Source organism: Chiloscyllium punctatum, chromosome 19 (genome assembly GCF_047496795.1).
Source record: "Chiloscyllium punctatum isolate Juve2018m chromosome 19, sChiPun1.3, whole genome shotgun sequence".
In the NCBI taxonomy this organism is placed as follows: domain Eukaryota; kingdom Metazoa; phylum Chordata; class Chondrichthyes; order Orectolobiformes; family Hemiscylliidae; genus Chiloscyllium; species Chiloscyllium punctatum.
Window position 1 is genome coordinate 59,574,700 of NC_092757.1, and position 24,053 is coordinate 59,598,752.

At 42.3% G+C, this 24,053-nt stretch overlaps 1 protein-coding gene across 6 annotated transcripts; it reads left to right on the top strand.

The window, feature by feature from the left end:
- The first annotated feature begins 386 nt into the window (after positions 1 to 386).
- Positions 387 to 22,437, top strand: mettl27 (methyltransferase like 27). Of its 6 annotated transcripts, none has more exons than XM_072589487.1 (6): positions 387 to 459; positions 18,290 to 18,410; positions 19,250 to 19,378; positions 19,513 to 19,648; positions 20,849 to 20,941; positions 22,064 to 22,437. In XM_072589487.1, exons 2-6 carry the CDS (start codon positions 18,291 to 18,293, stop codon positions 22,282 to 22,284), a joined length of 699 nt encoding a protein of 232 aa, XP_072445588.1. In that variant the 5' UTR covers positions 387 to 459; position 18,290; the 3' UTR covers positions 22,285 to 22,437. The 6 variants fall into 6 exon arrangements, with proteins under 6 accessions (XP_072445588.1, XP_072445590.1, XP_072445592.1 ...); XM_072589489.1 differs by lacking the exon at positions 387 to 459 and adding an exon at positions 858 to 879; XM_072589486.1 differs by lacking the exon at positions 387 to 459 and adding an exon at positions 1,623 to 1,983.
- The last annotated feature ends 1,616 nt before the right edge of the window (positions 22,438 to 24,053 follow it).

The following is a 24,053-nucleotide window of genomic DNA, read 5'->3' on the forward strand; positions in this document are numbered from 1 at the left end:
ACCGAAAGGACTGCAGATGCTGTAAATCAGAAATAAGAACAGAAGTTGCTAGGAAAAACTCAGCAGATCTGGCAGCAACTGTTCAGAGAAATCAAAGTTAACGTTTCGGGTTCTGTGACCATTTACACGTTCTGAGGAAAGGTTACCGGACCCGAAACGTTAACTTTGATTTCTCATCACAGATGCTGCCAGACCTGCTGAGCTTTTCCAACAAGTTCTGTTTTTCGTTTTTGACCTCTGCTACAGGTTGCTTTCACTTTCAAAGTAGAAGCCATTGAAATATATTACGTGAAACACCTTTCAGGTTTTTGGGCACACCTTAATGAGAAACTTATTAAAATATGTAAAACCATGTCACGTGACTTTCCAAATACACTCACATTACCGTTTCCTTCAATTGATTTGCAGGCGACATCTTATAAATCCATGTTGAGTAACTTTTTCACTTGGTCTACACAGGTAATCATAAAGTTTGCTTCAAACATTCTGTTTGACTTTGGCAGCCAGCCAAAGATTTTGGTGTCAGGAACGATTCTAATTCTCGAATGCTTTTCTTTAGTGCATCTGTTTTCCAGATTGTCTGAATCTTGATTCCAAGAGCCACTCTCTCCGCTTGTGACTCAGTCTACGCTACCCAGTGACACTTTCTTCAGGGGAAAAAAATGCGCTTCTAAAACGGTGCTGAGAGACTGGGGATTTTTTTTTTTGAAATTGACATTTTAAGAACATTTTCCAGATAGTTGTATGTTGAGAGCGATTGCACGGCAAATTATATCATTAGGCGCAATTTTAAAATCTGTAGAATTGACAGTGGTATAATGTCTAGATGCCGCCACCCGCACGTTATTTTGAAGCTGACGTTGCTCAGAAAGCAAACTGGTAATTTTTACATTGTTAATGATTTGCTGAGGGGTCGGGTTTTTCATAATGATAGAATACTGTAGCACTAAAGACGCTCATGTTGGACTTTGCCGGAACTACATAATGCCAGTTAGACTCGCGCCTCGTCGTCAGAATTCAACAGGGAGCGCGCGACCAACGGTCGTGCAAGAAAGACACGCAGTACGGAGCCGGGGGGAGGGGTAACCCTGTAACGGAGATGCGCGTGCGTGGCCTTAACAGGGTGAGCGCGCGAAGTAGGGGGTCCCGAAATGTTGTGGGGGCGGGAATGCGGCCCATAAAAAGCAGGCGAGGAGGGGCAAAGGGGAGGACCATGTAAGGGTGCGTGCACCGACCCCACTCCCACACAGAGCGGGATGGGGGGGGGGGAAGAGATCCAGAACACAGACGGAGGGTTAAAGAGGGAGCAGCCCATTACAGGTGGGGTGAAGAGGGGGCCCATTACAGAAAAGGACAGGGGGCGTGGCTCCCTCTAACAGTGGGGGAGAGAGTGGGGAAAATTGTAACAGTGGCAGTGAGAGGGTGGGGATCACTAACAGAATGGGGAGGGTTGGTAACAAACTTTGTGGGGGGGGGTGATGGCTGTAACAAAGCAGAACGGGGGCAGGGACCCTGTAATAGCGTTGGAATGAGGTGGGCCTGTAATAGAGCTGGGTGGGGGCTGTAACAGAGTGGGGGAAGGGGCAAAGAGGGGCCCCATTACATAGCAGGAGAGGCAGTATATTATGGAGTGGGAGGAGATTGTAGAACAGGGGTGATGGGGGATGATAAGGGTCCCCGTTATGGGGGGGGGGGTGGTGGCATAACAGAGGGGTTGGTCATAAGAGTGGGAGCAGAGGGGGTACCTTTACAGAATAGGAGAGGCTGAAGAGTGGGACCATTAGAGTGGATGAGCATTTCAGAGCAGGAGGTGGGGGAGAGTGGCCCCTTTACACAGTAGTGGGGTGTGAATAACAGCTGAAAATGTGTTGCTGGAAAATCACAGCAGGTTAGGCAGCATCCAAGGAGCAGGATAATCGACATTTCCGGCAGGAGCCCTTCTTCAGGAATGAGGAGAGTGTGCCAAGCAGGCTAAGATAAAAGGTAGGGAGGAGGGACTTGTGGGAGGGGTGTTGGAAATGCGATAGGTGGAAGGAGGTTAAGGTGAGGATGATTGGGGGGGGGGGGTGGAGAGGTCAGGAAGAAGAAGATTGCAGGTTAGGAAGGTGGTGCTGAGTTCGAGGGTTGGGACTGAGACAAGGTGGGGGGGAGGGGAAATGAGGAAACTGGAGAAATCTGAGTTCATCCCTTGTGGTTGGAGGGTTCCTAGGCGGAAGGTGAGGCGCTGTTCCTCCAGCTGTCATGTTGCTACGGTCTGGTGACGGAGGAGTCCAAGGACCTGCGTGTCCTTGGTGGAGTGGGAGGGGGAGTTGAAGTGTTGAGCCATGGGGTGGTTGGGTTGGTTGGTCCGGGTGTCCCAGAGGTGTTCTCTGAAACGTTCCGCAAGTGTGCGACAAATCTCCCCAATATAGAGGAGGCCACGTCGGGTGCAGCGGATGCAGCAAATGATGTGTGTGGAGGTGCAGGTGAATTTGTGGCGGATATGGAAGGATCCCTTGGGGCCTTGGAGGGAAGTAAGGGGGGAGGTGTGGGCGCATTTCGCATTTCTTGCGGTTGCAGGGGAAGGTGCCGGGAGCGGAGGTTGGGTTGGTGGGGGGTGTGGACCTGACGAGGGAGTGGTCTTTTTGAAGGGAAATGGCCCTTTAGGGGAGGGAGATATATCCCTGGTGGTGGGGTCCATTTGTAGGTGGCGGAAATGACGACGGATGATACGATGTATATGGAGGTGGGTGGGATGGTAGGTGAGGACCAGTGAGGTTCTGTCCTGGTGGCAATTGGAGAGGCGGGGCTCAAGGGCGGAGGAGCGGGAAGTGGAGGAGATGCGGTGGAGAGCATCGTCGATCACATCTGGGGGGAAATTGCGGTCTTTGAAGAAGGAGGCCATCTGGGTTGTTCGGTATTGGAACTGGTCCTCCTGGGAGTAGGTGCGGTGGAGACGAAGGAATTGGGAATATGGAATGGCGTTTTTACAGGGGGCAGGGTGGGAGGGGGTCGGTTTATAGTAAATGTCCGTGTTGATTCGGTCGTCCGAGATTGAAATGGAGAGGTCTAGGAAGGGGAGGGAGGAGTCTGAAACGGTCTAGGTAAATTTGTGGTTGGGGTGGAAGGTGTTGGTAAAGTGGATGAACTGTTCAACCTCCTCGTGGGAGCACGAGGCAGTGCCGATACAGTCATCAATGTAGCGGAGGAAAAGGTGGGGGGTGGTGCCAATGTAGCTGCGGAAGATGGACTGTTCCACATATCCTACGAAGAGTACCAATCAGTACCTTTCCACTGACACCCTCCTTCGACTGACTGAACTGGTCCTCACTCTGAACAACTTCTCTTTCCAATCCTCCGGTCATCTCCTGTGAATAACAGAGGAAGAGCCGAAACAAAAGAGTGTTGTGGAGGGGGGAGATAGTATCTGGGGGTTGCCTATAACAGAGGTGGGGAATCAGCATGGGGAGGGGCAAAACAGAGTGAGGAGGGCTCGTAACATTGTGGGACAGGGTAGGGGCCCTGTAACAGCCTGGGAGCAGGGTGGATCCATAACAGCCAGTTGGGCACCATAACGGTGTGGGTGAGGAGGGTGGGCCCAGAATGGAAGGGGTCCTGTAAGTGCGGGTGAGGGGCTGTAATAGAGTGGGTAGGGAGGGGGGGAAACCATGACGACAGAGCAGAGGGAGTGGGAAAGAGGGGGCTCATTATAGAGCTGGAAGAAGGGAGGCAGAGGGGCCCATAACTGAGCAGGTGGGCTGCATTACAGAGTAGGAGGAGGAAGAAGGGGACCATTACATGCAGGGGCAGGGCCATTATAGAGTGGGAGTGGGGAGAAAGGGGCCCCATTACAGAATGTGGAAGGGGAGGGCCTTCAATAACAGGGGAGGGGGGGGTGTCAGGGGGCATTACAGAGTGGGAGAAAGGTGGGCCATAAGAGGGTGCGGCCATAATGTTGGGGGGGGATGGGGGGGTAATAGTGGGCCCATAACAGAGGGTGTGAGTACCATTACAGAGTGAGGTTGGGGGACGGGAAGAGGATGTCCATAACAACACAGGAGAGGGATAGCCCACAACAGGATGTGTGGGGCAAGAGGGTGGCCCATAACAGCGTAGGGGAGGAGAGACCATAACAGAACAGTGGGGATAATAACTGGAGGGGGAAGAAATGAACAGGCCCATTATAGAGAAGGAGAGGGAGCAGGCCCATTGCAGAGTGGGGGAAGGTGGGGTGGAATGAGACCAATGACAGAGCAAGGGATAGTAGAAAAGACTTATTATAGAGAGGGGGAGGGCCGAGTGTGGAAGCAAAAGAGAACTTCTGTAAATCAGTGGATGTGTGGGGGAAACAATTTGTTACAGAGCAGGGAAATATTGTATTTCACCCAGTATATATCCATATGGTATTTGTTCTTGAGTGAATCTTTAACCAATTCAGAAGACTATTCAAACTTCAAAACTTCTTTTGTGTGTGATGGCCTAGCATGAGCAACTGTGAAAGCGTAGTAATCTTGGAGTAGGATTGCTGAATCAAAATTTGTCAAGCTATTCTGCTCAATTTCTGAAGCAGTATATTTGAAATGTTCCGAAGCCTGACTAAAGATGTTATGATTGGCAGATATTTTAATCATCCTGTTAAGCAGTTCTATTACATATCTCTGAAACATCTCTTAAATCATCAGGTGCATGATGAAAATGTCTAAAGGTTTTCAATTTTTGTGCTGATCAAACATTGTCGATTCTGCTTTTAGTTGAATGCAGTCTACTTGCAATGAAGTAGATTCCACTTAGTCATAGAGATGTACAGCATGGAAACAGACCCTTCGGTCCAACCTGTCCATGCCGACCAGATATCCCAACCCAATCTAGTCCCACCTGCCAGCATCCGGCCCATATCCCTCCAAACCCTTCCTATTCACAAACCCATCCAAATGCCTCTTAAATGTTGCAATTGTATCAGCCTCCACCACATCCTCTGGCAGCTCATTCCACACACATACCACCCTCTGTGTGGAAAAGGTTGCCCCTGAGGTCTCTTTTATATCTTTTCCCTCTTACCCTGAACCTATGCCCTCTAATTCTGGACTCCCCGACCCCAGGGAAAAGACTTTGTCTATTTATCCTATCCATGCTCCTCATAATTTTGTAAATCTCTATAAGGTCACCCCTCAGCCTCCAACGCTCCAGGGAAAACAGCCCCAGCCTTTTCAGCCTCTCCCTGTAGCTCCAATCCTCCAACCCTGGTAACATCCTTGTAAATCGTTTCTCAACCCTTTCAAGTTTCACAACATTTTTCCGATAGGAAGGAGACCAGAATTGCATGCCATATTCCAACAGTGGCCTAACCAATGTCCTGTATAGCCGCAACATGACGTCCCAACTCCTGTACTCAGTACTTTGACCAATAAAGGAAAGCATACCAAACGCCTTCTTCATTATCCTATCTACCTGTGACTCCACTTTCAAGGAGCTGTCAACCTGCACTCCAAGGTCTCTTTGTTCAGCAACACTCCCTAGGACCTTACCATTAAGTGTATAAGTCCTGCTAAGATTTGCTTTCCCAAAATGCAGCACCTCTCATTTATCTGAATTAAGCTCCATCTGCCACTTCTCAGCCCATTGGCCCATCTGGTCCAGATCCTGTTGTAATCTGAGGTAACCCTCTTTGCTGTCCTCTACACCTCCAATTTTGGTGTCATCTGCAAACTTACTAACTGTACCTCTTATGCTCGCATCCAAATCATTTATGTAAATGACAAAAAGTAGAGGGCCCAGCACCGATCCTTGTGGCACTCCACTGGTCACAGGCCTCCAGTCTGAAAAACAACTCTCCACCACCACCCTCTGTCTTTGAGCCAGTTCTGTATCAAAATGGCTAGTTCTCCCTGTATTCCATGAGATCTAAACTTGCTAATCGGTCTCCCATGGGGAACCTTGAAGCATTATTTGGGCCACGAAAGCTTTTTTTTATTTCAAAAGCTTCCTTCATGCATTTGGTGGGACACGTTAAGTCATTGTTGAAAAAAGGCACTGTGGGAAAAGACGTGGTAAAAGAGGTTAAGCCAGTGGGATTAGTGAAAGTACTAAAGGAACCCTCAGGCAAAGTTGAGGAGCTGCAAGAGAGTGCACAGCCTCGGCAGGGGCTGAGTATTGAGTTAGTGCCCGATCTCTATAAAGCCCTCACCTCTGTGGGTAAAGTTTACTCAGCAAGAACAGGAGAAAGGAAAGAAGTTACAATTTTAAGAGCTACAGGATCTGGTCAAGCTTTAATAGAGATGAAAATATCAGCATTCTTTCAGACTGTTACTCGAGAGGGTGATAATTTGTGAAATAGATGGACAGAAAATTGGCATTCCCCTATCTAAGATCAGATGGGAGAGCGAAACCAAGACTGGGGAAGTAACCATGGGAGTGATTGACAGCATGTCAGTTCCTGGGATACAGTTTGTTCTTGGGAACGACCTGGCAGGATTCAAGGTGGGAGTGACATCCCTTTTGGTGGAGAAGCCAAGGAAAATCAGGGAACTGAGGCAGTAAAAGAAAAATACCCTGGAATTTTTCCAGAATGTTCAGTAACAAAATCCCACTGTCATAAATTAGAACAAGAAGAGAAAGACAAAGGAGTTTAGGCTAACATGCTATTTGACGTAATGGTGCATGAAAATCCTGAACAGGTGGAGGGGTCAGGCGGAGATGTTTAGTCCTGAAAGGCTAATGGACTTACAATAGAAAGATGAGCCAATAGAAGATGTATATATTAATTCATACCCAGAAAAGGAATCAGAATGCATTGCTGAGGGTTATTATCTTAAGGATAGAATCCTAAGACAAAAATGGAGGCCACGACAGGTTAGTGCAGAGGAGAATAGGCGGGAAGTGCACCAGATTGTGTTGCTGGTAGCATTACAGACAAGAAGTTTCACCGGTAGAAAGTGAATTACTATTAGGAGGTTATCTAGGTGTGAGGATGACGCAGGCTAAGGTACAAGAACACTCCTATTGGCCTGGGCTGTATAAGGATGTGATTAAATTTTGCTATACATATCATGTGCCAAATGATAGGCAAGCCACAGGCAGTAATAAAACCAGCACCTTTGTTGCTAAAACCCACATGAAAGGTTCTTTAAATGCGGGAAATTATTGATTGTGTAGGTCCCCTCCTTAAAATTAAAAATGGAAACCAATATTTGCTAACCATAATGGATGTGTCTACCAGGTTTCTGGAGGCAATTCCATTATGGATGATAAGGCAAAAAAGAATGGTGGAGGAACTGGTAGCTTTATTTACCAGGGAGATGGTATGGGCTACCCAGGGAGATTCATTCTGACCAAGGGTCTAATTTTACTAGGCTGTTTAAGGAAGTCATGGAAAGCTTAGGCATACTGCACTTTAAATCAAATGCATACCATCCTGAATCCCAGGGAGCCTTGGAAAAATGGCATCAGACTATGAAGACCATGTTAAGAGCATACGTCAGGATTACCCGAATGATTGGGATAAAGGGATCCCATTCATCTTGTTTGCCATTAGACATGCCCCAAACAAATGTACTCACTTTACTCCCTTTGAGTTAATATTTGTTAATGAAGTGAGAGCGCCTTTGAAATTTATTAAAGATAAATTGACCGGACCGAAGTTGGAGATCTCACACTTGGATTATGTATCTGAGGGTGAGGGAGAGATTAAACCAGGTAGGTGAATTAGCTAAACAGCACCTGAAGAGGGCACAGCACAGAATGGAGCAGGTGGCAGATAAAACCTCTAAAATTCGGATGTTTTCCTGTGGGGCTGAGTTATTAGTATTGTTACCAGTGGTAGACGATTTAGTGGTTCCTATCAAATTGAGAAAAAGTTGAGTCAGGTAAGCTGTCTAGTAAAGATGCCAGGTAGGAAAAAAACTGTATCAGGTATGTCATGTGAATAAGTTGAAATGTTACTATAAAAGAGACTGAACTGGAGAAACAGGTGTTACTTACTGCCTCTGAGTGAAGAATCAAATCCAGATGGGTGTGGATTTTGATTGCCTCAAAATTCATTTAAACAACAAAAGTCCTTGAGAAATTGGATAGGATAATGACCTATCTATCTCAGGACCAAAGAACCGAATTGAAAGGTTTGTTGCAGCAGTATGAGGACATATGCAGGAAAAGAATGGGGAAGACCAGTACTGTTGTGCTTGAGGTGGAATTAGGGAATACTGTTCTGATAAAACATCACCCCTACAGGCTTAATTCTCTCGAATCTGCACAGGTCTAGAAGGAAGTGAATGCTATGCTCAACGAAGACATCGAATTGAGTCAGAGTGAATGGAGTTCACCAATCGTGTTAGTTCCCAAACCTGACAGGGCTCAATGATTTTCTTTGGAAGGTCAACACCATAACTAAATCAGACTCCTATCCAACATAAAGGTTGGAAGACTGGAGAAACTTGGACAAGCCACATACATCGCAAAGTTGGCCTTACTGCATGATTATCAGAGAAAGCGAAAGACGTTTCTGCATTTGTAATCCCAAATAGGCTATATCAATTCAAAGTGATGTGCTATGGAATGAAGAGCGCATCAGCCACATTCCAAAGACTCATGAACAGAGTTGTGGCTAGATTAGCAATTTGTGCAGTTAATCTGGATGATGTAGTGATCTTTAGCGAGTCATGAAAAGATCTCACGGAACAGTTGACAGACCTCTTAACAATTATGATAAGGAAAACTGGTAATAAAGAAAACAGACTTCGCAAAGGCATAAGTGATGTTCTTGGGGCATAACATTAGATGTGGAAGACAAAGGCCATCAAGGAATTTCGACAACCATCCTCGAAGAAAGTGGTGCTTCAATTTTTGGGACTGAGCAGATTCTACCAGAAGTCTGCTCCAAACGCTGACAGATTTACGAAAGAAAAACACAAAATTTCAGTGGACAGAACAATGCCAGGAGGCACTTGAACATTTAAAAACTGTGTTAATCACCGCACCAATTTTAGCTACACCAAATTTTAAAGTTGCAATCAATGCTAGCGGTTATAGGAATTGGAGCTGTACTGATAGAGGAAGGTGATGATGGAATTGAACAGCCAATTGGCTACTTTTCAAAAAAAAAGCTCAATGTCCAGCAGAGAAAATACTCTACCGTCAACAAAGAATTATTGAGTTTGATACTGGCCTTCCAACATTTTATGTGGCAAACAATGTGTTGGAGAGGGTTGTGTACACGGACTATAATCCTCTTACATTTTTGGAAAGATTTTAAGACAAAAATATTTTGTTGGAGTCTTATGTTACAGATGTTTAATTTATAAGTTGTACATGTTGTGGGTTGTAAAAATGTGATGGCAAATGGGTTTAAAGGAACAAGTAGAGATAAGATTTGACTGATTCCAACATTACCCATGTGTGCAGAATTAATATGAAAGGTATAACTTGGGTTAGTGACATACATATTTCATGGTATTAATAATTAGAGAAAAAAAAGCCATCTTTTCATTATGATGGCTCATTTTTTCCTTAAGTAGGAAGGTGTTACGAAGTCAAAAGCATCTACAGTCATTTTAAGATAGAATGTGCTTTTCTGAATTTAAAGTACAGCCGCAGCTGCCAGCTAAAGGCAGGCTGTTCCAAATCTAACAATTGGCTTTTAAATGGATGCCTGAGTTTTGGTTGTTGTTTTGACGACAATTCGAATTTAGCCAATTAATTTAAATTATGCCCAGGATACCAGAAAGCCAATGAAATTTTAATTTTTTTGTTTTGACACCTGGAAACCAGTCAAATCATAAAGTTAATGCATCATGCAGGGTATTTTGAAAATTAGAGGAAGAGCAACTGCAGTAAAGCTGGAGCTAACTGCCATTGAACATTTTGCTCTCAAAGAAATTAGAAAGCACTCTTTTTCAAAGGTAGTTTTTCATGTAAAGCCTACTCGCAGTTTTTAAAAAAAAAAACAAATGATGACCTAGGGAAATCAGCAGCTAAAAGATTGAAGACAGCAGAGAAGACAGAGACTGTGTGGTCTTGAGATTAACTTAATGTAATGTTTAATAAAAGGGTCATTGGAAAAACATATATTTTTGTTGAGTTGGTGTCAGATAATAAGTAGTTAAGAAAAGGGAGGCTTGGATTTGTGAATAATTGTTGTTCAATGTTTTCTATCAGAGTTAAGAAAATAAATTATTTTTCTTTTGAATAGTGGAATTTAGGAATTTTCCGTCACTCATATTTTAACAGATCACAAGGTGAGGCAAGCTTTTCTGGGTGTTTTGGTTTTAACTAACAGAGGGGTTCAACCTCTATGTTGTAACAATATGTAGTGAATGCCGACTAACCTGTGTTATTTGGATGCACCTAGTTACCGAAGTTAAAGTTAAATTGGAGCATGGTTAATAGACTAGTGGACTCACAAACAAGTTTGTAAGAGTTTTTATAAGAATGTATAAAGGAAACCCACCCAGGGGGTTATGAAAGAAATCGAAATTAAACATCAGTTGAAGTGGGAGGCTCCTTTCAAGGAGTTTAAAGCATATTCAGTACTGTTCATTGACCTAAAGTGGAGGCAGAATTGGAATAGCTGGTGAACCTGGGAGCATCAGAAACTGTAACTACTCCAATTGTTTCTGCTTTAAAAACAACGTAGTGAGGATTTATGGGTGACATTAAGGTCACAGTCAACCTAGCCCAGCCCTGTGTGTGGATTAATACCCACTTCCACATATTGAGGATCTGTTCAGTAGACTGGCTGAGGGGAGAAGAATTCTCAAAAATGGATCTGTCGCAGGCCTACTTGTAGATGGGGGTTAAGGAATCCTAGCTGCTACTGATGTAAGTGATACACCTGGGACTGTTCTGCTACAAGCAACTGCATTTTTGTGTCACATCAGCTATTGCAGAGAATTAGGACCAAATTTTGAGTGATTGCCAGGTGTCCAGTATTATCTGGATAATATTCTAGTTCCTGAATCCTCTGAAGAGGGGCATTTGAAAAGCCGAGGAAAAAAAACCTTTTAAAAAAGGTTGCAAAAGCACAGTCTGCAAGTGAAATGGGAGAAGTCCAAGTATTTTAAAGACCCCATATAGTACCTGGGCCATGTAGTTAATGGTGAGAGACTACAAAAGGCTCTCGAAGATGGAGGTTATTGCAATGGCCCCTAGACTAGAGAACATTTCTCAGCTGCAATAGAAATTCACAACTCTCAAAAACTATGGCAAGTTCTTGTCTGATCTGGCAACAATGCAAAATCACCTGCATGATTCGCTGGGAAAAGGCTGACTGTGGAAATGGGCCCAGGAACGTGAGGAGGCTTACTGGGAGGTGAAGCAAGCCCTAAACAAGGTTGGAAGTGTTGACTTATTTCAACCCAAAGTTGCATCACCTCACTTTATGGGGTTGGCGCTGTACTGTCACACATCTTGCTGAATGGAGATGAGCAGTGTATTACATTTGCATCGTGTCACTAACCATGGCAGAGGAGAAGCGTGCCCAAGTGGAAAGGGAGGATTGGGCATTGTATTCTGTGTTAAGAAGTTCAACTATTTCCTTTTGCGGCAGGCATTTTGTGCTGCCAACAGACCACATCTGGGAAAAAATGGTTCCCAGGGGTGGTGGCGGCTCAATAAGAACTGTTGCCATATACGATACAGGCTAAGGATAAATTGGTCTGGAGAGACAAGGACCAGCCGGCCGCTGGACCTCACCAGTAGAAGGATGTTACTCTGAATACTGTACCAGTCCAGATGGGACCACTAGTGTCAATTAAGTAATGTGTCTCTTAGCCAGGATTGGCCGTACCCAGGGAGGAGACAACAGCAGTGTCACAAGGCAACAGCAACCAATCAGCAAGGGGTATGCCTGCAGAACAGCAGGAGCTTATGGAAGCCTGGGAGACTACATTAGAAAAGGTTCCTGAGGTGAGGAGACTGTGTCTTTGAAGGATTGCCATCCCCCGAGAGACTGATCATGTCAATGTAACAATAGAAGGGTTGATTATCCAAATATCGGATTATCCAGCAAGATCCCAAGGTCTTAGCTAAACTGTTATCCAGCATTCGATTAACCAAACGAAATACTCCCTGCCTGTGTCCTTCAGATAATCTAGGTTCCTCTGTATATAGATAAGGGGAGTATGGAAATAAAGAGCAGAGGGTATTATAATTGTGTGCTGTTCCCCTTTTTTAAGAGAGCAGATCAGGTGATCCAGAACAGGAGCCAGGAGAGGCAGTCAAATATCAACTATGTGGGTGAGATGACACACAGGAAAGTATTCCTGTTTACCCTCTCTCTACCTTGTTTTCTATTTATGTTTCTAGTGAACCACAATCATAATTATATTAGATTATTTCTTATTGGAGATGGTCATTGCATGGCATTTGTGTGGTGCAAATGTTACTTGCCACTTGTCAGCCCAAGCCTGGATATTGTCCAGATCTTGTTACATTTGAACATGAACTGCTTCAGTATCTGAGGATACTGGAAGAGCTTGACTAGGAGAGCAACAAGTTCTGGAACGCAATCTTTAGTACTATTGTTGAACTCTTGTGTGGGCTCATATCTTTTCCAAACATTTCTTGATATTATGTGGAGTGAATCAAATTGAACCTTTTTTCATTCAAAGCCATCTATGCAATAAAGATAATTGTCTCCTATTCAGTATTGTAAAATAAACACAATTCCTGACCACTATCTAATTCCTTCTGCTGCCAATTTATTCTTTACTGGCAGCCACTAAAACTTTCATGTGGCCTTCTGGTTCTACTCCTATCAAGACTGTTGTTAAATTTCATCTTGTATAATCTATTTGAGGAGCAGCCTCTATTTGCACTTTGATTTTGTTTGGCACTACAAATGCAAGATCTCTCCTTCACAATTGGAGACCCTGATTTAATTGTTATCTTGAATATTGGCAGTAACGTCCCTACATATCCCATAATAGTCATGCCTCTCAATTCACAGGATCCATTTGGAACGTATTTCACCTGTGAATCCCTCTGAACTTAATGCACTCCATTGTCTCATGTCTAACCCCGAACTTATCGCCAAACCTACTGACAATGCTAGTGCTGTTGTCATCTGATATGCTGAGCTCCACTTTCCAGAAGCTGAGCACCAAGTCTCAGCTACTTCCTCCTATCTCCTGGATCAAGACGCCATCTCCCAACATCGAGCTGTTGTTTCCAGCACTGTCCCTGGCCTCATGGCCTTTGGAAGTCTTCCTTCCACAGCTTCCCACTTCATAGATACCCAAACAACTGACTTCTATCTTCTTTACAAAATCCACAAACAGGACTGTCCTGGCAGACCTATCATTTCAGGCTGTACCTCACCCACTGAACTTATTTCTTCATAGAGGGCTCTATTTCCTTCTCCCATTGTCCAGTTTATTTCCACTTGCATTCATGATTGTTCTGTCACTTTACTTCAGTTCCACAATTTCCAATTTCCTGGCTTCAGCCACCTCCTCTTCATCATGGACATACAGCCGCTGGACACATCCTTTCCCTTCAAGACAGTCTGAAAGCTCTTTCCCCTTGCAAGGAGGCCAGAACAGTTCCCATCCACTACCACCACCCTTCTTTATCTGGCTGATGTTATTCTCACCTTGAACAGTTTCTTCTTTACCTTGTCTCACTTTATCCAAGTCAAAGTATAGCTAGGAGTACCTAAATGGGTTCCAGTTATGCCTGTCTCTTTGTGAAGTTGGAACATTCCTTGTTCCAGTCCCTTCCCACATTTTTCTCCAATCTATTCATGACATCATTGATTCTTCTTCCTCTTGTTGTTCAGAATAATAAATTTAATCAATATTCCTTCCAATTTCCATCTTTCTCTCACCTTCACCTAGTCCATATCTGACTCTTGCAGTCCCTTACTTGACCTCTTTGTTCCCATTTCTGGGGAAAGACTGATAATTGATATCTGTTGCAAACCCATCAACTCCCACTGTTATGTTAATTATAATTCATTGTACCTTGCTTTCTTAAAGACTCAATTCCATTCTTCAAGTTTCTTTATGTGATGATCCCACCTTTCATGAGGCTGCTTTCAACCTGTCCTTTTTTTTTTCTCATCAACTGAGGATTCCGACACCATCATGGCTGTCAAAACTTTTGGCTGTAACTGATTCATTTTCCACAGGTCTTCTCACCCTTAATCTCCCTTCCAGAAAATCAAGTGTTCCTTTATGCTCACTTATTGTTTGCATGGGTTTGCTCTCAAAGCTGACCTAGTTTCTGCTAATAGCACCTGCCATTGAAACCTGTTCTTCATCTTTATCTTTCCTCCTCCATTAGCATTCGCACTCTCTTTGCTTTTTGCTATCAACATCCTTCGCATCTGTTCCACCAGCCTCTGGTCATAGGACCATCCTTTGTCAATTCTCCACCTCCAACTGGCTGCTACATCAAACATATTTTCCCCTCCTCTCCCTTATCAGCATTACACAGATAGTGTTCCTTTCATGGCAACTTGGTCCATTTGTCCATCACTCCTCAGCAGGCAAGTCATGCAGATTAGGTCAGGTGCGATCCAGGGAGAGCAAAATAATTGGATTCAAAATTGGGTCAGTGGTAGGAAACAGAGGATAATGGTAGAGGATTGTTTTCTCAGACTGGAGTCATGTGACTAGTGTGTGCCACAAGGGTAGGTGCTGAGAACTTTGTTATTTACATAAATAATGTGAATGTACATGACACGATTAGTAAGTTTGCAGATGTTCAAAAGGGCCACAACACACTGCAGTACACCAGAACTGCAAAAAGAGGAAGAAGAACACCTATACAATGTATTTGCCAAAAACGGATACCCTCGCAATTTCATCAACAGATGCCTAAGGGAAAGACAACGGCCTGAGGACATGCCACAACCCAAAGGACTAGCCACATTACCTTACATCAAAAACATTTCTGAACTGACAGCCAGACTACTGCCACCACTAGGACTCATAACAGCACACAAACCAACAGCCACTCTCAGACAACACCTCGTCAGAAAGAAGGACCCGATACCCAGCTTGAGCAAAACCAATGTAGTGTACAAAATCCCATGCAAGGACTGCACAAAACACTACATAGGACAAACAGGAAGAAAGCTAACAATCCACATCCATGAACACCAACTAGCCACGAAACAACATGACCAGCTATCCTTAGTAGCCACACACTCAGATGACAAGCAACATGAGTTCGACTGGGACAACACTACTATTATAGGACAAGCCAAACAGAGAACAGCCAGGGAATTCCTAGAGGCATGGCACTCATCCACAGATTCAATTAATAAGCACATCGACCTGGACCCAATATACCAGCCACTGCAGCGGACAGCTGGAACTGACAACCAGAAGCGGCAGATACAAATCATTATAAATGCCGGAGGAAACATCATAGAAGTGCTGCACTGAGGATGTCACCTAGATAGAGGACGAAACATCTGCAACATAAATTCCCAGCTCGGCGAACAGAACCACAACAAGTTTGCAGATGATACAAAATAAAGAGATACTGTTGTTTGCGAGAAAGGTTATCAAAAATTACAGAGGGATCTTGATCAGATGGGGAACTGGGCTGAGGATTGGCAAATGCAATTCAATACAGAGAAGTGTAAGGTGTTGCACTTTGGAGAGTCAAACCAAGGTAGGACTTATACAGTAAATGGTAAGGTCCTGAGCAGTGCTGTGGAACAGAGGAACCTAGGAGTACAAGTACATAGTTCTTTGAAAGCAGTGTCACAGATAGACCATGTGGCGAAGGCGGCATTTAGCATGCGGGCCTTCATCAATTGAGGCATTGGGTATAAGAGTTGGGGCATTATATTACAGTTGTACAAGTCATTTGGAGTGAGGCCGCATTTGGAGTATTGGAGTATTGTGTACAGTTTTGGTCATTCTGTTATAAGAACGACATAATTAAACTGGAAAAGAGTGAAAAGAAGGTTTACAAGGATGTTGCTAGGTCTAGTAAGCATGAGTTTGCAGGAGAGGTTGGACAGAATAGGACTTTATTCCTTGGAACGTGAGAGAATGAGGGGTGACCTTATTGAGGTCTATAAAAGCATGAGAGGCGTAGATTGGATAAATGCATATGGTCTTTTTCTCAGGGATGTGGAAATAGAAGACTTAAAGGGCATAGGTTATGGTGAGAGGGAAAAGATTTATGAAGGACCAGAGGGGCAACTTCACACGTGGAGTAGTGCTTATATGGAATGGGCTACCAGAAAAAGTGTTTAAGGCAGGTACAATAACAAAATTTAAAAATACATTTGAATTGGTACATTGATGGGAAGGGTTTCGAGGGATATGGACCAAATGTGGGCAATTGGAACTAGCTGAGTGGGCGCCATGGTTGGCATGGACCAGTTTGAGCTGAAGGGCCTGTTTTCATGATGGATTAGTGGTGCTGGAAGAGCACAGCAGTTCAGGCAGCTTCCAACGAACAGCGAAATCGATGTTTCGGGCAAAAGCCCTTCATCAGGAATAAGTATCACTCTGACGCTAACATTTCTGTTATAGGCCTGCTGCAGTATTCTAGTGAAGGCCCATGTATGTTGGAGGAACAGCACCTCATTTTTCCCTTAGGCACTTTACAACCTTCAGCACTCAACACTGAGTTGAGCAACTTCAGAACATGAACACTTTACTCTATTTTAATGATATCTTTTACCACCACTTCCTCTTCCCAAACCCACACGTGTATGCGTGTGTACACACACAATTGTTTTGTTTGCATGAGTTTGTTCTCAGAGCTGACCTATTTTCTGCTACTAACACCTGCCATTGAAACCTGTTCTTCATCTTTATCTTTCCTCCTCCATTAGCATTAACACTCCCTTTGTTTTTTGTTGTCAGCACCCTTGCTACTTGTTCCACCTGCATCCTCTCGCCCTTTGTCAACAGCATAAAACATATTTCCAACTCCTTTCAGTTCTACAGGAAGGTCGTATTATATGTGAATTGTCAATTGTTTCTCCCTGCGCAAGTATTGCCGGACCTGCTGAATTTCTCCATCACTTGCTGTTTTTAAGATTCACGCCATCCTGACTGAGAGCTACATTGTTCTTTTATTTTTTTTGACTCAAAACCCTGAAACTCCCTCCCTATCACTTTCCACTGTGCTCCTGCACTTCCGTACTCTATTACCGTGACATTTTAGGATATTCTAAGTCTAACAGCACTGTGGGCAGACCCAAGGTCGTGTGGATTTCAGCAGTTCAAGAAAATGGTTCACTATTACTGGTGCGATGCCAACACGCTCACATTCCCAATAATGAATTTTTATTCCAAGGAGCAGTTGTTAACTTAAATTCCGTCCCAAGGTTGTAGGAAATGGCTGAAGAATGAAGGTATAGGGACAAGTCAAATAATTTGTATCTCATGTAGTTAAAGAATCAGGGAATATTGAGAATGGAAACAGAGGGATAAAACTGTAGCTGAATGGCTTTTTTTTCCAATCATACTACATTGACTTTCAGGTATACTGTTAACTAGATAAGAGAACTCTTAATGAGATCCTCCTCAGAGTTTACAAATAATTAACAGATATGTCGTCTGTTTAATTATTTTGTAAAACTTATGGATAGCCTATGAAATTTTTCACATTTTAAAAAATTGTGTGCAAATGAAGTGCCATCTGAGGTGAGTTGAGCTGCTTCTCCAAAATAAGTATCCTTGTTTTAATATATCCATTGTGCTTTCCAACCACTCTTCTTTTCAGTGTTGCTTGTTCTCGTTATGAAATCTTCGACAATATGTTATCAGTCATTCTGCTTGACCATCCAGATTATTTCAAATTGCATTTAGTTGACTTTACACATAATGCAATACAGAAGAAACTGATTTGAACAATTTCTCAATATCTGCAATTCTGAAATGTCAAAGATTTTGTTTAGTAAGTAATTTTGTTATTAACAGACTTTATGTTGAAATACACAGCATTTATGTATGGTCAGCAGTGCAAATTCTATGTTCTCCATATGTTATTTCTATTTATCTATTTGCTTGATTTAATTTCATTTTATATAAATGTGAACTATTCTGGAGACATTAGTGTTTTTAAGTCAACATGTGGACATTTAATAGATTTTGATTGTTTTTCAAGAGGGAATAAATGCTGTTCTTAAGTCTGATTATTTGAAATTTATGAATTGCTGAGATTTGACAACAATGTGTGGTCTGTTACTCAGCAACTTTCAGTGCAAACTTATCCACATTTGGCACCATGCAACTCTGTTCATAGTGTATGCGTAACCTAGTATTAATTAAACTGCTGCATGGTTCATGGAAGCCGATTGAAATAACAGTTTCTGAAAACCTCTCTGTTTTATCTTCAGAATGGCAGCCAATCAAAGAACATTTACAGATGTACAGAGAACTGTCCTCTCTGCTCATAAGGAGTCCACGACTGAAGATAAGATGTCCTTTTATGACAGTTGGTCTGAACTCTATGAACAGGTGACGTAACAGTGACAAGTGTTACTTACCAAGAAAGGGAATCATAAAAGTATGGACAAGGGCCAGGAGTTGGCCGTGCAGTTCCTTGAGCCCCCTTTTCAAGTCAGTAAGATCAAGGGTAATCTCTTACCTCCACTTCCAATTTTCATACTATCCATTATCCATTGATTCCATTATACTCAAAGGGAACCCAAGATTGAGAATTCCAAAGATTCACAACCTTTTGAGTAAAGAAATTACTCCTCATCTCTTTCCTAAATGGTCAACTTTACGTTTTGAGACTTTTATTCTAAGCTTTCAATTCTCCAGTCAGGAAAAGCATCTTCCTAGTATCTGCCCTAACAAGCCCATTAAAACTTTGTATATGTTTTAATGAGATCATGTCTTAATGTCTATGTTCCAGATTATATAGATATAATTTACTCAGCCTTTCATAGTACTATCCTGTATCCCAAAAGTCAGTTGTGAAAGTTTTTTGCACTCCTGCTAAGGCAAGAGTATTCTTTCTTTGGTAATGAGACTAAAACCAAACATGGTACTCCAGGTGCAGTCTCATTCTGTGTTGAGAAAGAACAGTTATGTGGACTTCTGTGTAAAATAAAAAGCATAGCAGATTAGAGAAAGTAAATCTGAGAAACAACCTTGCTTCACTGTTATAAAGGACAATTGTTTGGATTCGTAGAATGGAATCAGTAGAAATCATTTGTTAGGAAGGATAGACTCTGCTAATTTTAAAAATGCCATAATGATGATTTGATGAAATCTGAAAGACCAAGGCTTCCATCTGAATCTGTACAGTGTTGTAATTACAACCTTTTTTTCATTTGTTTCTGCTGCAGGATATGATGATTCTGGATTATCGTGCTCCTGTCATGGTCGCAGAAAGTCTAGCAGCAGTAATTCATGAAGATCGTGATAAGGCATTGGTCTTGGATGTTGCCTGCGGAACTGGGCTCGTTGCTAAACAGGTTGTTAATTGTAAGCAGTACTATAGCTCTCAACATATTTAGAGTTTTACAAAATGTTCCTTCTGGTTGCTTCTGATTTTCAGTTCAAAGCAAATCTGTCATAACTAATTGCTTATGTGGCTTATTTTGTCTAGTTGCAAAGATTTGGTTTTCATAACTTTCATGGCGTGGATGGTAGTCAAGAAATGTTGGAATTAGCGCGGTCCAAATCAATATACCAAACACTTCAGAAATGTGTGCTGGATTCTGAGTTGCTTCCAGCATCTTCAGGTAACACAAAATCTAAAGCCACATATACTTATCTGCGACTGGCAATATTTTGTTCTTCGACCATGTTCCTAAGAACAAGCTTAGTATATAATTTTCTAATTCCATTATTGCCTAGATTTTGCAGTGCTAAAGGAACATGATCTTATGGTGAAGCTGACTCAAAGGATTAAGTGAACTGTTCCGATTCCAATTTCTATTGTTCTTGCTACAAAGAATGAAGCAGAGTAGAATGATTTGATTGTTTTCAGTAATCATACATTTCAAAAAATCGTCAATTTGATTTCTGGTCAATTCAGGGAAAGAGTTGGAGGGTTTCACTTGACTTTAGCATTAACCTATGTAATTGAAAAATCAATGGTCTAATTGTTTTGTGCCCATTTTAATATCAAGTGGAGCTAAATTTTGCTCTATATGTTGCCTCTGTGATCAAATAGCCAATATCAGCATCCTATCTAAGCTCAAATGTAAAGGTTATTCAAAACCAAAATTTGAATCTATCTCCCTCTGAACTGACTACATCCATGCTCAAATTCAACTCTGACTTTGTAATCAAGCCTGACAGTAAGGGTGGTTCTGTTGGTGTCTGGTGTACTGACCTCTTCATTGTGGAGAGTGAGCGCCAGTTCTCAGACACCTCCTCTTATCTCCCCGGACCTGATTTCCACCATCGATCATCAGGCTATTGTGTCCAGGTCCATTACTAATTTCATCTTAACTAGGGATCTCCTCCCCTTATCCTCCAAGCACACAGATCCTTATTCCCATACAGCCCACTTCTACCTTCTTCACAAAATCCACAAACAAGACTGCCCAAACAGACCCATTGTTTCTGCCTGTTTCTGTTGCGTGAAACTTTCTTCCTCTTGACTCCATTTTTTTCTCCACTTGTCCAGTCCCATCTCACTTACATCCGGGAGTGGATCTTCAATCCAGTGCTTTTGGCTCAGAAGTAGGGACTCTTCCCACTACACAACAAAATCTCGTCCATTCATAAGCAGATGTGAAAAACTATTGTATATAAATAGTACTACATCACATAGCTTTCCCTCCTTTTTCTGTATCAGCTATCTATCACTCCTGCTTTAATTTGTATTGTGAAACTAGACAAGGAAGAAATTTTTTTGCTTAATAGTACACGGTTAGATTTTGCAGCTGTTAATCTGAATTTATGTTAAATTGATGTTTTAAATTCTGTTTCAGACAGTTATGATGTTGTTGTGATTGTTGGGGCATTAAGTGGAGGGCAGGTGCCATTTGCTATCCTTCCTGAACTCCATCGTGTTACCAAGCGAGGTAAGAAAATTTCAGGTCTTTTATGAAACCTGAATGGTTCTGTAGAAGATAAATGTAAATGGGTTGCAATGGATTGTACCTGTAGAAATCCTGGAACAGCAGTGAAGCAGACTTCTGTGGCTGCCCGACTCTTTGCATCCAAGGGGAATGAATAACTTGGTATACTTTAGCATCAGTCACTTCCCACAACTTTCTGCAGTGGTCTCCAGTGGCTCCCTACAATAATCAGCTTGCATAGAAATTGCAGGCCACTGCTACATTCAAGGCAACTAGAGTGGCTAGCGGCTGGCAGATGCAGAATGCAATGGCCCTGGGACATATTGAAGAGATTTTGACCTTGCCTGTCTGTCAGTTGTAGATATCTGCATTGAAGCATGTAAATGCAGTTTTGGGCCACTTCTCACCTGTATTTTACATGATTTTCCTCAATGTAATGACTCTGCAATCTGGACTGCAGCCACTAACTGTTGCTGCAGCAACTATTGTCTCTGGTTCCTCATTAACTGCAAGGTGATCAGAGGAATAAAAGGTTGATATGTGCCATCGTATTATCAGTTTCAGGAGATCTACAAAGACTATTTAAATTCTTAAAGCTATAATTGGATGCCAATAGTCCTGTTCTTCTTTGGCTTTTGATTTGCCAGTCTTCGCTACTGTGCCTGAGGTAAATCTTTTCAGCTAGCTATCTTTCCCACCTAATCTCCTTCCCAACCTGCATGGAACATGGAAAGCAGTATCCTATGTGGCTTCAGAACAACAACTCTTGATCAAGCATACAATTGCACGGAGTTGGAGTACATTGTCTGGGATAGTTAAAGCAAACTGATACACCTTCCTACTCATAATGATCGGCTTTGTTTTAGAGAGGTTGGAGCAGAACCCTTCAAATCTTGTTTTGGGCAGTCAGCTTAATTGCAGTGATTTGTGAGCTGCTGATGCATGTCAATAAGTTTCTGAACAGCTGCTGGCAACCCTGCTTTTGTGATTGAAGGACATAATTACTAAAGCTCAGCTTGACAGGAAGATTTTGACTGTCTCCCAATTGAGTTCACACTGCAAGCTTTGCTTCTCTCCTGCAGGTGTGAAAAGTCCTGCCCTTTAAATTTGTTTTCTGTTCTTCAGGGGGCTTTGTGTGCATGACCACCCGAAGCAATACCTCAAATCAACTCTACAAAAAACAACTACAAGCTGTCATAGAGGAAATGGAACAAAATGGATTGTGGGAAAGAATTACAGTGCAAGAAATAGAACATTGGGAAAAAGCAATAGCTGAATGTGAAGCTGAACAAGGTTCTACATACATCTCTGGGACTATCTATTTGTACCGCAAATCAAGGAATTAAATTTCTACCTGCGAATAATTAAACAATGTCTTTATTGAGGCTCTGTCGCTTCAGCATGGAATTTAATTCATTCTGACCAGTCAGATATTTGTACAAAATACAGGATTGTTGGTAACAAAAATTGTTTTATAATAAAGTTTAAATTTCATTGCAGCTACAGGCTGATTGACAGCCATCATTCTAGTAAAAAGTGTTTTACAATTGGAAAGAGCAAATTAAATTATCTGTGAGAAGTGATGTACTCCAAAATCACTGATAACACCTTACTGGAGCAGTGTCAATAAAATCAGAAAATACTAGAAATATTCAGGTATTTCAGCATCTTAAGAGAAATATTCTAATTGCTATCTCTGTGGCAGACATGTAGAGTTTAAAAACTGGTAATAATGTAGGTTTCCTTTCTCTGCCTTGAAATATATCTTGGAGTGTCGATTTATCTTTTTAAAGAAGTATCCCTTTGTCTCACAATGCCCAACTCATTTCGAACTGGTCAGCACTGATCTACAAGTCACAAGCATTAATAACTTCTAAGAAGGCCTACTGAAATTTTGGATGACCAACACAAAGTTATTTATTAAGATAGCTTTCAACCTCTGAAAAGTTGCTTGGCACTCCTGTACCTACACTTATTTTACCTGTTGCAAGTAAATCAGTATGGCAGCTAAAGTGCTGAAATTTGGCCCATATTTGTGGTGGAAATGACATCTTCATAAAAACCACATGATTTTCCTTTTCACGGTGGGCAGGAAGATCCATGAATGTTAATATTTGTAGTTCTTCACAACAGCTGTCTCTAAACCATTATAGGTGCCTTGGGTGGGTGAATACCCATGTTTACTAAGGCTAATTCTTTGCAATTTATGGCATTATGTCACACAATATAATCTTCTATAAAACCTTCCAAATGTTCCATCTGGAAAATGTAATTTCAAGCAAGTATTTCTCATGCAAACATTTCTGTCCTGAGCCTGCTGCAATATGTTAACACAAGCTCAAGCAGCAACATCTCATTATCTGCTGAGATACTTTACAGTCTCTAGCACTCAATATTGAAATCCACTACTTCAAACAGAGCCCCCATTTTCCCTTATATCCCCCCCACCTACCCCTGTAGCCTTGTTTGTGTCTTGTTTACATTGCTGTCAGGGGAGACATTTTCTACTTTTTTCATCTTAATTTACACACATTTTACATTTCTGTTTCTCTTGTACCACAGTTGGAATACTGTGTTCAATTTTGGTCTTGCAAAGGAAAGATGTTGTTAAACTTGAAAAGGTTCTGAAAAGATTTACAAGGCTGTTGTTAGGGTTGGAGGTTTTGACCTATAGGGAGAGACTGAATAGGCTGGGGCTATTTTCCTGAGTGTGTTGGAGGCTGAGGGGTGACCTTATAAAGATTTATAAAATCATGAAGGCATGGATAGGGTGAATAGTCAAGGTCTTTTTCCCAGGGTAGGGGAATCCAAAATTAGAGGACAACAGTGTAAGGTGAGAGGGGAAAGATTTAAAAGGGACCCAAGGGCAACCTTTCCATGCAGAGGGTGGAGCATGCATGAAATGAACTACCAGAGGAAGTGGTGGAGGCTGGTACAATTGCAACATTTAAAAGGCATCTGGATGCGTATATGAAGAGGAAGGATTTAGAGGGATATGGGCCAAATGTTAGCAAATGGGGCTAGATTAATTTAAGATATCTGTGTCAGACTGAAGAGTCTGTTTCTGTGCTGTACATCTGTGATGCTCATTGATTCGAATTAGCAATGTCTTTGA

Bases quoted from the DNA above. Each gene is read 5' to 3' on its own strand.
- mettl27 (XM_072589487.1), top strand. From the start codon at position 18,291: ATGGCAGCCAATCAAAGAACATTTACAGATGTACAGAGAACTGTCCTC. The intron at 18,411-19,249 runs GTGACGTAACAG...TTTCTGCTGCAG, and splicing joins GGTCTGAACTCTATGAACAG to GATATGATGATTCTGGATTA. The intron at 19,649-20,848 runs GTAACACAAAAT...ATTCTGTTTCAG, and splicing joins GTTGCTTCCAGCATCTTCAG to ACAGTTATGATGTTGTTGTG.